Source organism: Mus caroli, unplaced genomic scaffold (assembly GCF_978045245.1).
Source record: "Mus caroli unplaced genomic scaffold, Mus_caroli_1 scaffold_7, whole genome shotgun sequence".
Lineage (NCBI taxonomy): Eukaryota > Metazoa > Chordata > Mammalia > Rodentia > Muridae > Mus > Mus caroli.
The window spans coordinates 34,958,453-34,972,174 of NW_028227262.1; the positions used below are offsets into that span (position 1 = coordinate 34,958,453).

General features: G+C 49.9%; 1 protein-coding gene across 10 annotated transcripts in view; it reads left to right on the forward strand.

The window, feature by feature from the left end:
- Atp2b2 (ATPase plasma membrane Ca2+ transporting 2) overlaps positions 1–13,722 on the forward strand; it is a 299,058-nt gene that overhangs the window by 265,363 nt on the left and 19,973 nt on the right. For all 10 annotated transcript variants that reach the window (XM_085840156.1, XM_029478499.2, XM_085840155.1 and 7 more), the window contains 2 exons: positions 6,189–6,430; positions 7,089–7,323. In XM_085840156.1, the coding sequence (XP_085696282.1) occupies positions 6,189–6,430; positions 7,089–7,323 (477 nt within the window). The remainder of the gene's footprint in view (positions 1–6,188; positions 6,431–7,088; positions 7,324–13,722) is intronic.

Below are 13,722 nucleotides of genomic sequence, written 5' to 3' on the forward strand. Positions count from 1 at the left end.
ACCAACAGTTGTAGTGAGTGCAGAATCAGGGACAGGTCCTGGCTCAACTGCATAGTGAGCAATTCCACTTCTCCTCCAGGGGCCTCAGAGCCCACAGCTTTAACCTGGACATAGCAGTCCCACCTCCTGGGAGCCATAAGGTTGCTGCCTGAGGGGCCTGCCTGTGAGCAACTGGCTCAGCAGGCAACAGAGGCAACTTGGAGTGAAGTGGCCACATCTGGTGACTAATCCAGACATGGCAAGGGAGGGGATTTCATTGCCACTGTCTGTCCTTCAGGATGAGGCTTTAGTCCCAGGAAGCCAGTCATGTGGACAATAACCAAATTACACTTTATCAACCTTGGTGTCTATGTAACAGATGTTCAAGAGAAACCAGCTTCGAACAAGGGATACCGTAGTTGGTTTCCGTCTGTGATCAGTGGGGGCTTTGCTTTGGGCCTGTGATGAGACCACATATCGTGGGGGAGATATACTTGTGGCAGAGAGAGCCAGTCACCATGGTGGCAGGAAGCCAAAGCGATCAGGACGAGGGGACTGGCGTCCTAGAATGTCCCCCTTTGGGAGACACTCAGTGACTCTAAGACACCGACTCTACCACCTCCTAACAGTGTCAGTCTCTAAGATGTTTTGACTCTTACAGGGTATTTAATATTCAAAGTATCGACTACCATGGAGTTTGCTTGGGTATTTTCTTTCATTGTAATAAAGCACGTAATGAGATCTGCCCATTTTAGCCATCTTGCACGTAATGAGATCTGCCCATTTTAGCCATCTTGGCCTTCCGATCTTTTAAACACATGTGCTAGTAGGATTACCCACATTCCCATGGCTGTGACCCTACCATACACTTGTTGTCTTGCAAAACTGAACCTCTGGCTACATTAACACCAACTTCTGTCACCCCCTCCTTGAGTTCTGGGCAGTCGCTCAACCCTCCATCTCTTAAGAGTTGACACCTCTTAAGATCAGACCTTTGTGTGGCTTATTTCTCTTATCATCGTGTCCTCAGCTTCACCCGTGTAATAGCAGATGTCAGGAGGTCTTTCCTATTTAAGGCTGGCATTATTCCATAATATGTGTAAGCCACAGTTTGTGTTTCCACTCAGCTGCCCGTTGCTTCCACAGCTTAGTCACCATGGATGTGAATTCACTAAGGTCTCTTTGAGTTCCTGGCAGCCACTGTTTTAAGAAGATGTCCAGAAGTACACTTTGCTGTGTGACACAGTTTCTCTAGATCAAGTGTTTCAGGGGCTTCCAGCTCTCTGCAGTGTCTGCATCGTCTCATGTTCTTACTAATTCTGTACAAGGGTTCCGGGCACTTCACATTCTTGCCAACATGTGTTATTTCTTGAAACTTCTGTTACTTAATAGTAGCATCATAATGGCTGTGAGGTGATGCACACTGGGTATTTGGTTTTAATTTTACGTATTCGTGGGCATGGGTGTGTGCTGTGTGTGAGTGCAGATGCCACCACGGCTTACTTGATGTCAGAGGGCAGCACTGTGGAGTCAGCTCTTTCCTTCAACCATGTGGCTTCAGGGGCTTGAACTCAGGTCTTCAGACTTGGCAGCAGGCACGTTTACCAGCTGAGCCATCTCACACCAAGCCCTTAGTCCCATTTTTTTCCCTAACTGTATTTATTGTTTGTAGCTCTTCAAATCATCTTGTATTGATTTTGACTGAATTCATTCCCCAGCATCACAAGACAGAAGCATTGACTGGTCCATCTATAATAGGCCCACAGCCTCACCCTGCACAGCGCAGGGGCTTAACACCCAAGCAGGCGTGGGGGACTCCAGAACTGATTCGAAATACCTGCAGCAGCCCAGACCTGGCTTCAGCAGGTGTGTAGCAAGAGCAGCTTATGGGGAGGGGGCAGGGAAGCCGAGGCCCCTCCCTCCTTCTGAGCAGTTCCATTCCTGCCACAGAGCAGGAGCCCCATAATGCAGACACCTCCTGCAGCTGGAACACAGGAGCGAAAACCTCAGAGTGTGTCAGGAAGAATAAAGTCAGGAGCAAAGAGGGGAGGGCCTCTGCTTCTTAATAAGGCACGTAGGCGATTTCAGAGCTCAAGTTCAGAGAAACAAATTGAATTACGGAGGAGGCAGCTCTGCCATTTGCAACACTGGATTGTTTGAAATCCTTTTAGAGGAAAATTAAAATATTTCACAGAGGGTAATAAAATGCTGGGTGCTTGGCAGGCATGACTGCTCAGCTCTCTTGGGCAAATAAGTAATTAGGTATTTTTATTTAAGGCCTCTGTATCGTCATTTTCTCTCATTAGCAGAGGGGTGGAACACTGCGGTGGAAAACACATAAACTCTGGAATCACCAGAAAGTTAGTTATAAAATTAGTTTTTAAAGTACGATGTAACTGCATTTAGTGAGCCAAAGGGATGGTCCTGGAATTTAGTATCTCAAGTTCATTTTCAGGGAGGAGTTGTCTCCAGGATGTCTCTGCTTCCCATGACCTAAGCGTGGGACATTCCTCCAAGGCACCTGATGCCAAGCCTCAGATTTGCAGGGCTGAGGTGGCCAGGGGATGTTCTGATCCTTGTGCCTGTCCTTGGTGCTAGGTCAGTCGCTCAGGAACCTGCCACCATCCCTCACTACACCCTTCCGATGTGGAGATGGCTGGTGTTTTTTATCGACTCCAATCCCCCCATTTCACAGATGGGAAAACTGTGTGCACGTTTGAAATGTTCTATCCTCCTTGGCATCCATGGGTCTTGGGATCACTACCTGCTAATGTCTATATCCCCACATAACTCTAGTCTGCTCCCCAGGCCATTTTAAACCAGGGCTTCAAGAGTAGATCATAAGCCAGAAAGATGCCCCACTGATGATGGAGAGGCCCCCTAGCCCTGAGCATAGGCTAGCATCTTTTTTTTTTAATTAAATTTTATTATGTTTTACTTATGTGTATCCATGGGTGGCTATGTATATGTGTTTGTGTAGGTGTGCATGTACATGTGTTTGTGGGTGCCTGTAAAGGACAGCAGAGGACGTCAGATCCCAAGACCTGATGTAATAGGCATTGTGAGCTACCCAGGATGGGCTCTAAGGTCCAAACTCTGGCCTTATGAGTAAATACTGAGCACTTTTTTTTTTTTTTTTGGTTTTTCGAGACAGGGTTTCTCTGTGTAGTCCTGGCTGTTCTGGAACTCGCTCTGTAGACCAGGCTGGCCTTGAACCCAGAAATCCGTCTGCCTCTGCCTCCCAAGTGCTGGGATTAAAGGCATGCGCTACCACACCCGGCTAATACCGAGCACTTTTAACTGCTGAACTCATCTCTCAAGCCCCAGGCTGGCATCCTGACTCCTCCTTTTTCTTGCCTTGGATGCTTTCTTGGGCAATGTCAAGGAGGGTGAGGATAGATATTCAAAAAGCCTCTTTTGCAGGACTGTCTGAGACCCAGGCAAAGCCACTTCTTGGGTAGAGGGGACGAAGATATAACCATTGCTATTTGTTCCTCTTCAAATATCTCCAGGCCTAGGGTTATCTCCAGCAGCCATTACTGCTCCAGAAGGCCCACCAGCCAAGTAACTACACAGTAATTTTTAATGAGATGGGTAGGTAGGTGTCTGGGGGTGGGGTGCTAGAGGGAGTGTGTGCATTTGCAGAGCTGCACTCCTAGCAGCCCCTTGTTCACCCTGTGCAAGCATCTCATACTGACCCAACTGTCCTACATCTTTCCCAGCCAACTAGTCGACCTTGAGCCATCAGCAAATAGTAGGTAAGCACCTACTATGTGCTGGGCTCCATGCTTGCCCTGGGAACTTGGAAGAAATTAAAATACAAGAGATAGACCCATGCTGGCTGTTTTTTAAATCCAAGGAGATATTTGAGTTTGTCCTTAAGGAAGAGAAGGACTTTGCCCACCAGGGAAAGGACAAGGAATCTTCAGGAGCAGCCCATGTTTTTCTAAGCCTCTGGGACGGGCAATGATGCTGGAGGGCCAGCAGATGCTTAAAGGATGTGTCAAAGGAGCAAGTGGAGAGAAGGGAGAGAGGAAGGACACACCGGTTGTGTTTATTTAGAGAGTAGTTTAGAAGGAGCAGCAAACACAAACCAGCCTCACGAACAGACTGTGGAGCGGCTGAGTGCAAGCAGGGGTTCAGCCTCCCAATAGCAAGAGCCTTCAATAAGCAAGACACAGCTACATGCCACTCAAGGTCACTGTGTGTGTGTGTGTGTGTGTGTGTGTGTGTGTGTGTGTGTGTGCCAGAGGTCGATACCAGATATCTTCCTCAATTGTGATTGATTGATTGATTGAGACAGGATCTCACTATATAGTGCAGGCTAGCCTCAGACTTGCAGAGCTCAGCCTGCCTCTGCCTCCTGGGTACTGGGATTAAAGGTGTGCACCACCAGGCCTGGCTTCACCTTACTTTTTGAGACAGAGTCTCTCATAGAAGATGGGCTCACCAATTTTGCTCAGCTGTCTGGCCAACGAGCTCAGAAAATTTCCTGTCTCTGACTCCCCAGTTCTGGCATTATGAGTACACACCGCCACTCCTAGGTTTTCCTGTGGGGGCTGGGGTTCAAACTCAGGTCCTCATGTGTATGTTTACAGCTAGGCCATCTCTCCAGCCCCATTCGGCCAATTTTTATAGAGAGAGAAATAGCTCTTCTGTGTGTTCTAACTTAAACCACAATCATGAAGATGGTCTGCCCACACTGTGGACTGAAAGGCATGGTTCTCAAGAGGCTTGTGCTGAGTAAAAATGCCAGTCTCCATCAATGACATCCTGTGTACTTTCGTGTATGCACCATGTTTGACATGACTAACACTACGGGCTAGGCATGTCTCTCAGTGGTAAAGCAAGTACAAAGACCAGTATGTGCTCTCTAACACTACCCCAAAGGAAAAAGAGAGATGAGGTGGTCAGAGGTGTGGAAATGGGTGGCAAAAGGCAGAGAGATGGCAGACTGTGGCTGTCGAAGGAAGAGACAAGAACACATGGTAAACTCTCCTCTTTAGACATCGGGGTGCTTCCAGGAATTCATGTCATGCCTTGCTAAAGAAGCAAGGCCACATGTAGACATGCAGGTCTGAGTGAGGTTGCTTTGATTGCATCTGTGTCCCTGCCTTGTTGTGATACTGTTGCTATGGTGATGTGAGAGGCTAACACTGGGAGAAGCTGTGAGGAGAGTACCAGAGGGCCTCCTGTGTTAGTTTTCATCAACCTTAAAATAAAAAGCCACAATACACACCCGGTGATGATTTAAAACAAATCAAAGATCGAGACCAGTTCTAGGTCAAATGGTAAGTTCTGCAGATGAAAAATAAATACAGAGAGGGGTTCAACTTTTAAAAACAGAAAGGAAAAAAAATCTGCCTAGACATTTTGGCACATGCTTGTAATCTCAGCAATTGGGAGCTAGGGACAAGAGGATCAAGACTTTTAAGAACATGTTTGGCTGTGTGCCAAGTTCAAATTCAGCCTGAGCTACATGAGACAGACCCAATCACAAAACATGCGAAGAGTTCGAAGCATTTATGATGCTGTCTGACTATTTCTTTTATCATTGTCTTTTTTTAATGCCGTATAATGTGCTGTTTGGCTTGTGTTAATATGACACAAACTAGAGTCATCTAGGTAGAGGAACCTCAACTGAGAGAACACCTCCATCAGATAAGCCTGTGGACAAGCTTTTGGGACATATTTTTTTTTCATGATTAAAGACTGATGTGGGAGAGCCCACTGTGGGAGGTGCCTTCCCTGGATTGTCCTGAGTTGTGTAAGAAAGCAGGTTAAGCAAGCCACAAGGAGCAAATCATTAAACAGTGTTCCTCCATGGCTTCTGCTTCAGTTCCTGCCTCCAGGTCCCTGCCTTGAGTGCCTGCCCTGGCTCCTCTTAATGATGGACTGTGATCAGGACATGTAAGCTAAAATATACCATTTTCTCCCCAAGTTGCTTTTAGTCATAGTTTTTTTTTTTATCACAATGGAAACTAGAACAGAAATCATTCATAATTCTAAAAAACAATAAAATTCTTAATGACCAGCCCCAGAACCAAGACTAGCCTGGAATGTCTCAGAGGCCCGCATCTTAGCCACCAGGAGCCCTGGATTCCTGGAGGCTCAGCCATGCAGCAGCCTCGGGGTCAAAATGATAACCAGGTCAGCGGCTACTCTGTGGTGAGTCCTGCCCTGCACAAGCCACCCACCTCTCTCCACAGCCCCCAGAAAAAGAGGGAGCCCTGCCCAGGCAGGTGGGCAACAAGACAGAGTGCGGCCTGCTGGGCTTTGTGCTGGACTTGAGGCAAGACTACGAGCCGGTGCGCAGCCAGATGCCAGAGGAGAAGCTGTATAAGGTGTACACCTTCAACTCCGTTCGCAAGTCCATGAGCACCGTCATCAAGATGCCCGACGAGAGCTTCCGCATGTACAGCAAGGGCGCCTCGGAGATTGTGCTCAAAAAGTAAGCCCCATTTGCATCACACATCACCATCCCCATGCAGGCTGGATCTAAGCAAGTCACTTCCCCTGACCCTACCCCACCCCCGAACCTCAGTTTCCCCATTTGTACACTGGTCAAGCCCAGAGATTTTCAACCCTGACTTGTAGTATGTTAGAGTCATCTCAATGAAAGGAAAAGAATCTGGGCGTGGTGATGCACACTAATCCCAGCTCTAAGGAGGCAGAGGCAAGAGGAGCTCTGAGTTCGAAGCCAGCTTGGCCTACATTGAGACCCTCTCTCAAAGAGAGAGCAAGGATAGCAGGGAAGTGAAGAGAAACAGACCATTGATCCCTGTCTTACCCAGACTGTTTGGAACCATGAAGCTGGCCTACACCTTTGTTTTATTAGATGCTCCTCAGGCAAAGCAGAAAGCACCAGCCTGGGTGGGTAGGGCTTCCCAAGCTATCTCATCTATGGTGTGACTTTTCTTGGCAATTGGAACCTCCCAAACACAGCAAAAAGCAGACAGCTGAGGAGCCTGGGACAAATATTATAAAGGCCACCTGGTTGCACTCCAGGCCTACTGCATGCATTGAGGCATTCTGGGAAGCAGATCTGGTGGGCATTTGATGACCAAGGTAGGTGGGCTTCATTCATTTCCTTTCCTTCCCACCCCCAGGTGCTGCAAGATCCTCAGTGGGGCAGGGGAAGCCCGTGTCTTCCGGCCCCGAGACAGGGATGAGATGGTTAAGAAAGTGATCGAGCCCATGGCCTGTGACGGGCTCCGTACCATCTGCGTGGCCTATCGTGACTTCCCCAGCAGCCCTGAGCCTGACTGGGACAATGAGAATGACATTCTCAATGAACTCACATGCATCTGCGTGGTGGGCATCGAAGACCCAGTGAGACCTGAGGTAGGCCCTGACGCCAGCGAGCTCGGGGACAGGGGCCATGAGTGACCCGGGGACTCTGTCTGCTCAGCTCTCTCAGCTTCAGATCCACATGTAACAGGATCAGGATCCTTTGGCTCTCAAACGTTTCTACTCTAAAACCAATGTAGCCATGTTTAGCAACTGTCTACTTGGAGGGACCTGGGAAGGACTCCCCACACAGGTGCCGCTCTGACTGAAAACAGTATTCATACTGTCCCCCCAGTCACCAAGGGTGTTTCCCTCCTGTCTGCCTAGAGACGGGTATAGGGCTTGCCTAGCTGCAGAAACCTCTCGGCCCATGGGATGTAGCTATTATGATCTGGACCCCAAGCCTCCAATACAGCTAGGTACACAGGGCATCCTCCATTACAGCTAGGTACACGGGGCATCCTCCATTACAGCTAGGTACACAGGGCATCCTCCATTACAGCTAGGCACACAGGGCATCCTCCATTACAGCTAGGCACACAGGGCATCCTCCATTACAGCTAGGCACACAGGGCATCCTCCATTACAGCTAGGCACACAGGGCATCCTCCATTACAGCTAGGTACACAGGGCATCCTCCATTACAGCTAGGTACACAGGGCATCCTCCATTACAGCTAGGTACACAGGGCATCCTCCATTACAGCTAGGCACACAGGGCATCCTCCATTACAGCTAGGTACACAGGGCATCCTCCATTACAGCTAGGTACACAGGGCATCCTCCATTACAGCTAGGCACACAGGGCATCCTCCATTACAGCTAGGCACACAGGGCATCCTCCATTACAGCTAGGCACACAGGGCATCCTCCATTACAGCTAGGCACACAGGGCATCCTCCATTACAGCTAGGCACACAGGGCATCCTCCATTACAGCTAGGCACACAGGGCATCCTCCATTACAGCTAGGTACACAGGGCATCCTCCATTACAGCTAGGCACACAGGGCATCCTCCATTACAGCTAGGTACACAGGGCATCCTCCAATACAGCTAGGCACACAGGGCATCCTCCATTACAGCTAGGCACACAGGGCATCCTCCATTACAGCTAGGCACACAGGGCATCCTCCATTACAGCTAGGCACACAGGGCATCCTCCATTACATCTAGGTACACAGGGCATCCTCCATTACAGCTAGGTACACAGGGCATCCTCCATTACAGCTAGGCACACAGGGCATCCTCCAATACAGCTAGGCACACAGGGCATCCTCCATTACAGCTAGGCACACAGGGCATCCTCCATTACAGCTAGGCACACAGGGCATCCTCCATTACAGCTAGGTACACAGGGCATCCTCCATTACAGCTAGGTACACAGGGCATCCTCCATTACAGCTAGGTACACAGGGCATCCACCCAGGAGAACCCAGGGCATAGTGTTCTGTCAGTTTTGTCAGTTTTGTAGTCTCTGTCAGCCCAGAGGTGGCTTAGCAATAAGGTCCCCTGGCCAGCCTCCTATGACAGCCCCAATCTGCCTTCAGCAGGCATCTGGGAGACAGGACTCTAAGTTAATGACTGGTCACATTCCCATCAGAAGGGTCAGGTGACTTCACCCGCGTGATGAGAATAAAAGTACTGGAGGAGTGGTCCAGCTCCAGGCCTGTCATAGTCACAGAAGAGGAGTCGTGTGGTATGTGTCTGCCAGTACCAAATTAGGCTTCATGGAAAGATGTTAGTGCTAAGGGCAGGGAAAGCATTCACCTGACCCAGGGTACCAAGAGAGCACAGGGCCTGACGCAGGTACAAGATCTGACTCCGCTTCCACTTAGGCTCCAGTGGGTCCTTGGTGACCTTGACTGTGAGATTTGGTGTTGATACCCAGAGGGGACACCTTCTTCCAACAACAGTGGATTCAGTATCCTGCCCTGATAGTGTTCTCTTAGAGCCTCTGGCCACTGCCTGCTCTCTCAGAGCTCCAGCAGTCCCTTTATAAACGTGGAGGTAGGTGAAGAGCTGTCTTCCAGGCTCCTGCTTGCTGCTGTAGGACTCTTGTCTTCCAAAGAACGAATGAAATCAGACCACAGACACGAACTTTTACATCCTGGAAGTTCTGAGAGGTATCAGACTGAGCACTGGCATCAGATAGACCTGGATCCCCATGCACTAGCATTAGAGATCCAATGGGCTGTGTGGCATTGAGCCACCTGCATAACCTCTCTGAGCCATATCAGTAGCCTGGACATAACAGTATCTTCCTCCATGTCCACACATGCCCGTGAGATAGTGTAAGGGAACAGATTATACACATAGGAACACCAAACCCAGCCTATAGGTCAGTTGCCCAAAATTAAGGCTATCTAATGGCCTTCCTGGCTGAGTCATGTCTCAGGATCCTGTACTGGCATCAGCCTGGCCTTCAGAATAGGCAGGGGCTTGTGGGATGAATGCATGAGAGTGAATAGTCTTGATCCTAACTCTCCAGCAGTGTTCTTGCTATTTATCTCTCTCCCACCTCTCTCTCTCTCTCTCTCTCTCTCTCTCTCTCTCTCTCTCTCTCTCTCTCTCTCCCTTCCTCCCTCCCTCCCTTCCTTGTTCCCTCCCTCCCTCTCTCTCTCTTTCTTTCTCCTTCCCTTTCTCCCTCCCTCCCTTTTCCCCTCCCTCCCTCCCTCCCCCAAACAGAACAGAACAGAAAGTTTGCCTCTTTATTGTCTATTTGTAGCCCCTCTTCTTATCTGTCTGCCTCTCAGGGATCTGTCTAACTCCTAGTCCCTGAAGATGGTTTTCAGCCCCTGGGACAGCTGCAGTTGTCACCAGCAGTAAGTGGGCTCAGGCCTCCCAGATGAGTTATGCATTATCGCCTTCCTGGACATCACTGGGCAGAGGTTTGTCCTGATGTGTGCCAGGCCACCTGCCCATGCCCTGCCAGCCTCTCCCTCTGTACTTCCTTTTGTGCAGCCTCCTCCGGCTCCAGACTGACACCCCCCTCACCCCTGCTAGCCTTGGAAGGCTCCTTACAGAGGAGTCAGCAATACATTTAACCACCTAAGAATTCCGTGAGGTCAAAACCACCAGAAGCGTCTCCTGCCCCACTTCTGTTTTGAATGCTAGGCTGGTTATTGATTTCACAATTACTTCCGTGAGTGGAGATTTGAACTTTGGCCTCATTCATCAGTTTATAGATGAGCACATTGGGCCCTGAGAGGCCAGCATAGTCCTAACGTCTCACTGTTAAGTAGATAGATGAATGCAGAGTAGACCTGGTATCCTAGGCCTTGACCCAGATGCCATAGAAAGAAGCTGGAAGGAGAAGAAGCCTCTAGAGAGATCCTTAGAGAGATCCGTGCCCAGGACCTTGGAGCAAGGCTGAGCCTCCTGGGACTTTTGGATGACAGCATTATCATCTAGAGTTCTTGTTTCAAACACAGGTCTGGCAAGGGCTGGCTGGACACAAGCCCAAGCTTTGCCCCCACCAAGCCACCTGCTTGCTGGGACCTTTATCTTCTATCTACAGAAGGAGTGTCCACTCAGAGGCCCTTTCCTTCCAGGCTCTGACGTCTTCAGACCAGAAGCAGCTGCTAGAAGCCTCACACCTACACCCACCAGACCTTCCTTCAGTCCATCCTCCTGCCCACAGTTCTCAGTCATCCATCCCAGTACCCCATCTCACCCATGGCCTGCTGGGATGTGGATGCAGAAATGCATGCTACAGTGTTAGCAAGGCGGCTTGGCTCAGTGGATAAAAGCATCTACCACTCAAGCCATCGCCTTAAGTGTAATCTCGAGAACTCTGGTAAAGGCGGAGCGACGAAAGCACTAACTCTACAAAACTGTCCCCTGACCACCACACATGCACTGTGGCATGTAAAAATCACACACACACACAGACACACACAGACACACACACACTTCCTCAAGTGACAGCATAGGGTTGGGGCACCCGCTTTAACACGCCCTTCTGATATTCTCTCATCAGTTCCTTCTCTCATTTGGTCAGGTGAAACCAAACACCTGACCAAAGCAACTTAAGGGAGAAAGGCCTATCCAAGCTCCTGTTTTGGAGAAGAAGGCAGAGAGGGAGGGGCAAGAGGCACTGGTCACATCACATCTGTGGTCAGGAAGCCGAGAAAGATGAATGCTGTCTCCTCGTTACTTATTCTGAGACCCCAGCCCATAGACAGATGCTGCCCACTTCCAGGGAGGATTTTCCCACTTGCGTTAATCTAACCTGGAAACTCCCTCACAGCCATGGCCAGAGAGTTGACTCCAAGATGACTGCAGATGCTGTCAATATAGTCAATATGAAACGCCACAGGTGGCCTGCGGTAACATCTCCGGGGCTTCAGTTTTTCTGTCCGAGAATGAGAAGGTTGGGCTATGTGGATCCCAGAGTTAAACTAGCAGAGCTGTGGGGTAGGGTGGGGTGAGGTGGGGTGTGGTGGAGTGGGTCTTCTCCTGTTGAGACCTGAATCTATAGCCTCATTCTGACAAGGCCCCAGGTAGCCCCTTCCACACCCAGGCCCCAGTTCCCACCTCACAGTCAGCCCCCACCACACCCAGGCCCCAGTTCCCACCTCACAGTGAGACCTACCACACCCAGACCCCAGTTCCCACCTCACAGTCAGCCCCCACCACACCCAGGCCCCAGTTCCCACCTCACAGGCAGCCCCCACCACACCCAGGCCCCAGTTCCCACCTCACAGGCAGCCCCCACCACACCCAGGCCCCAGTTCCCACCTCACAGGCAGCCCCTGTCACCAGTTTTGTGGGTGACTTGTCCCACAATGTCCTCACCTGTGTCAAGTGTCTCTTGCAGCTTTCCCGGCTCTGTTCTCTGTCCCTTTTCTCAGCACATGGCTCCTGGAGTCACACATTAGCACCCCATATTAGGCTCCAGCACAGTGAGGCCCAAGCAGAGGGGCTCTGCCATGGGTCCCCACACTTTCCCAACTTTCTTCAACTGTAGGTAAACACTCTTCACCTGCGTCAGTTTCCCCGCTGCCTCACCACCTTACCCACTCAGGCCCACCCAAGCCAAAGCAACACCAAGCATTCACCAAAGTCCCTACTCAAAACAATCCCAAGGCTGACAGAAGCTAGCTTGGAGGAAGCTGTCAGGAGAGCATCGCTCTGGGACAGGCTGGGGGTTACCCAGAGTGGGGTGTTCAGGGACCTCAGAGTCACAGACACCGGCTGTCACCAGAAACAGCAGATGTTTAAAAGCCTTTATGTAATGACAACAGGAAGCGCCCGTTTCCTGCTTCTCCTCAGTGAGAATATCTAGGATAATTTTAGAGAGGAAGCCACTTTTTAAAATAGTTAACACTGGTTTTATTTATATGGAAAGCATATTTCAGGCAGACCCATGCCCCTGGGAGTTGAGTCTTAATGATGTCGATCCTCCTTGGCACGCAGAACAACTGAATATTCCATTGCTGTTTGTTGAGTGAATGAGTGAGCATGAAAAACAAAATCCACAGAACAACTTAATGAAGTGTCCCCCTGGGTTGGAGGGCTCGAGATGCTGCGTGAGCAGAGAGGTCTGAGTGTAGGAGACAGGCAAACGCTGCCATAGAAAGGCTGAGGGGGAGGATGTCCCCGCAGCAGGGGCAGGGGGCAAAGGGAAGGAAATGGAAAACCCTAACTTTTCGTTACTGTAACAAAGTACTAGACATAGTCTGCTTATAAACAGGAAAGGAGAGATCCAGCTGGGCTCACGACTTCAGAGGTGTCAGGTGATGGTCAGTAGGCCTGTGGCAAGACAGTGCATCCTGACGGAAGCACACAACAGAGCCAGGCACACAGTTCATGTCAGAGCTGAGAAGCAAAAAGCAGAAGAAACGGAGGTCCCACAGGTCCCTGCCAAGACACATAACACAGACACCCCACCTCTTAAAGGTTCTAGCTCCTCCGGACAGTACCACCCTGGGGACCTAACTTCAACATATGGGACTTTTAGGGAAAGAACATTCCAGACCTGAACTGCGTCAGGTGCTGCATAGCTGGCTCTTGTGAGAGTCTATGTTGGATTTATGAGGGGAAAGCCTAGCAGGGCGCTTGGAGCCTTGTACTTCTCCCAGAACTGGTTTTTTTATGGTTTTGGTTGGTTGGTTGGTTGGTTAGTTGGTTGGTTTGGTTTGTCTGTTTTTGTTTGGGTTTTTTGTTTGTTTGTGAGTTCAAGTCTAACCTGATCTACATAGAAAGATACACACACACACACATTATATAGCACAGCCCCAAAGCCCCCCACCCACCCAGAGCTTTCTCTGTATACCTTGAGATCAGCAATGTGGACCTGACTGCTCTCTGTGTGCTGTATCTACATGGTCTGAGCTCCTGCACACTCCCTCATGCCAAAACCTCAGTTGTTTTTTTAACAGAATAGAACTGGCTCAAACACCCCTTCCTCCAGGAAGCGCTCCATGGTTTCTCCTCCACTCGCCTTCCTCT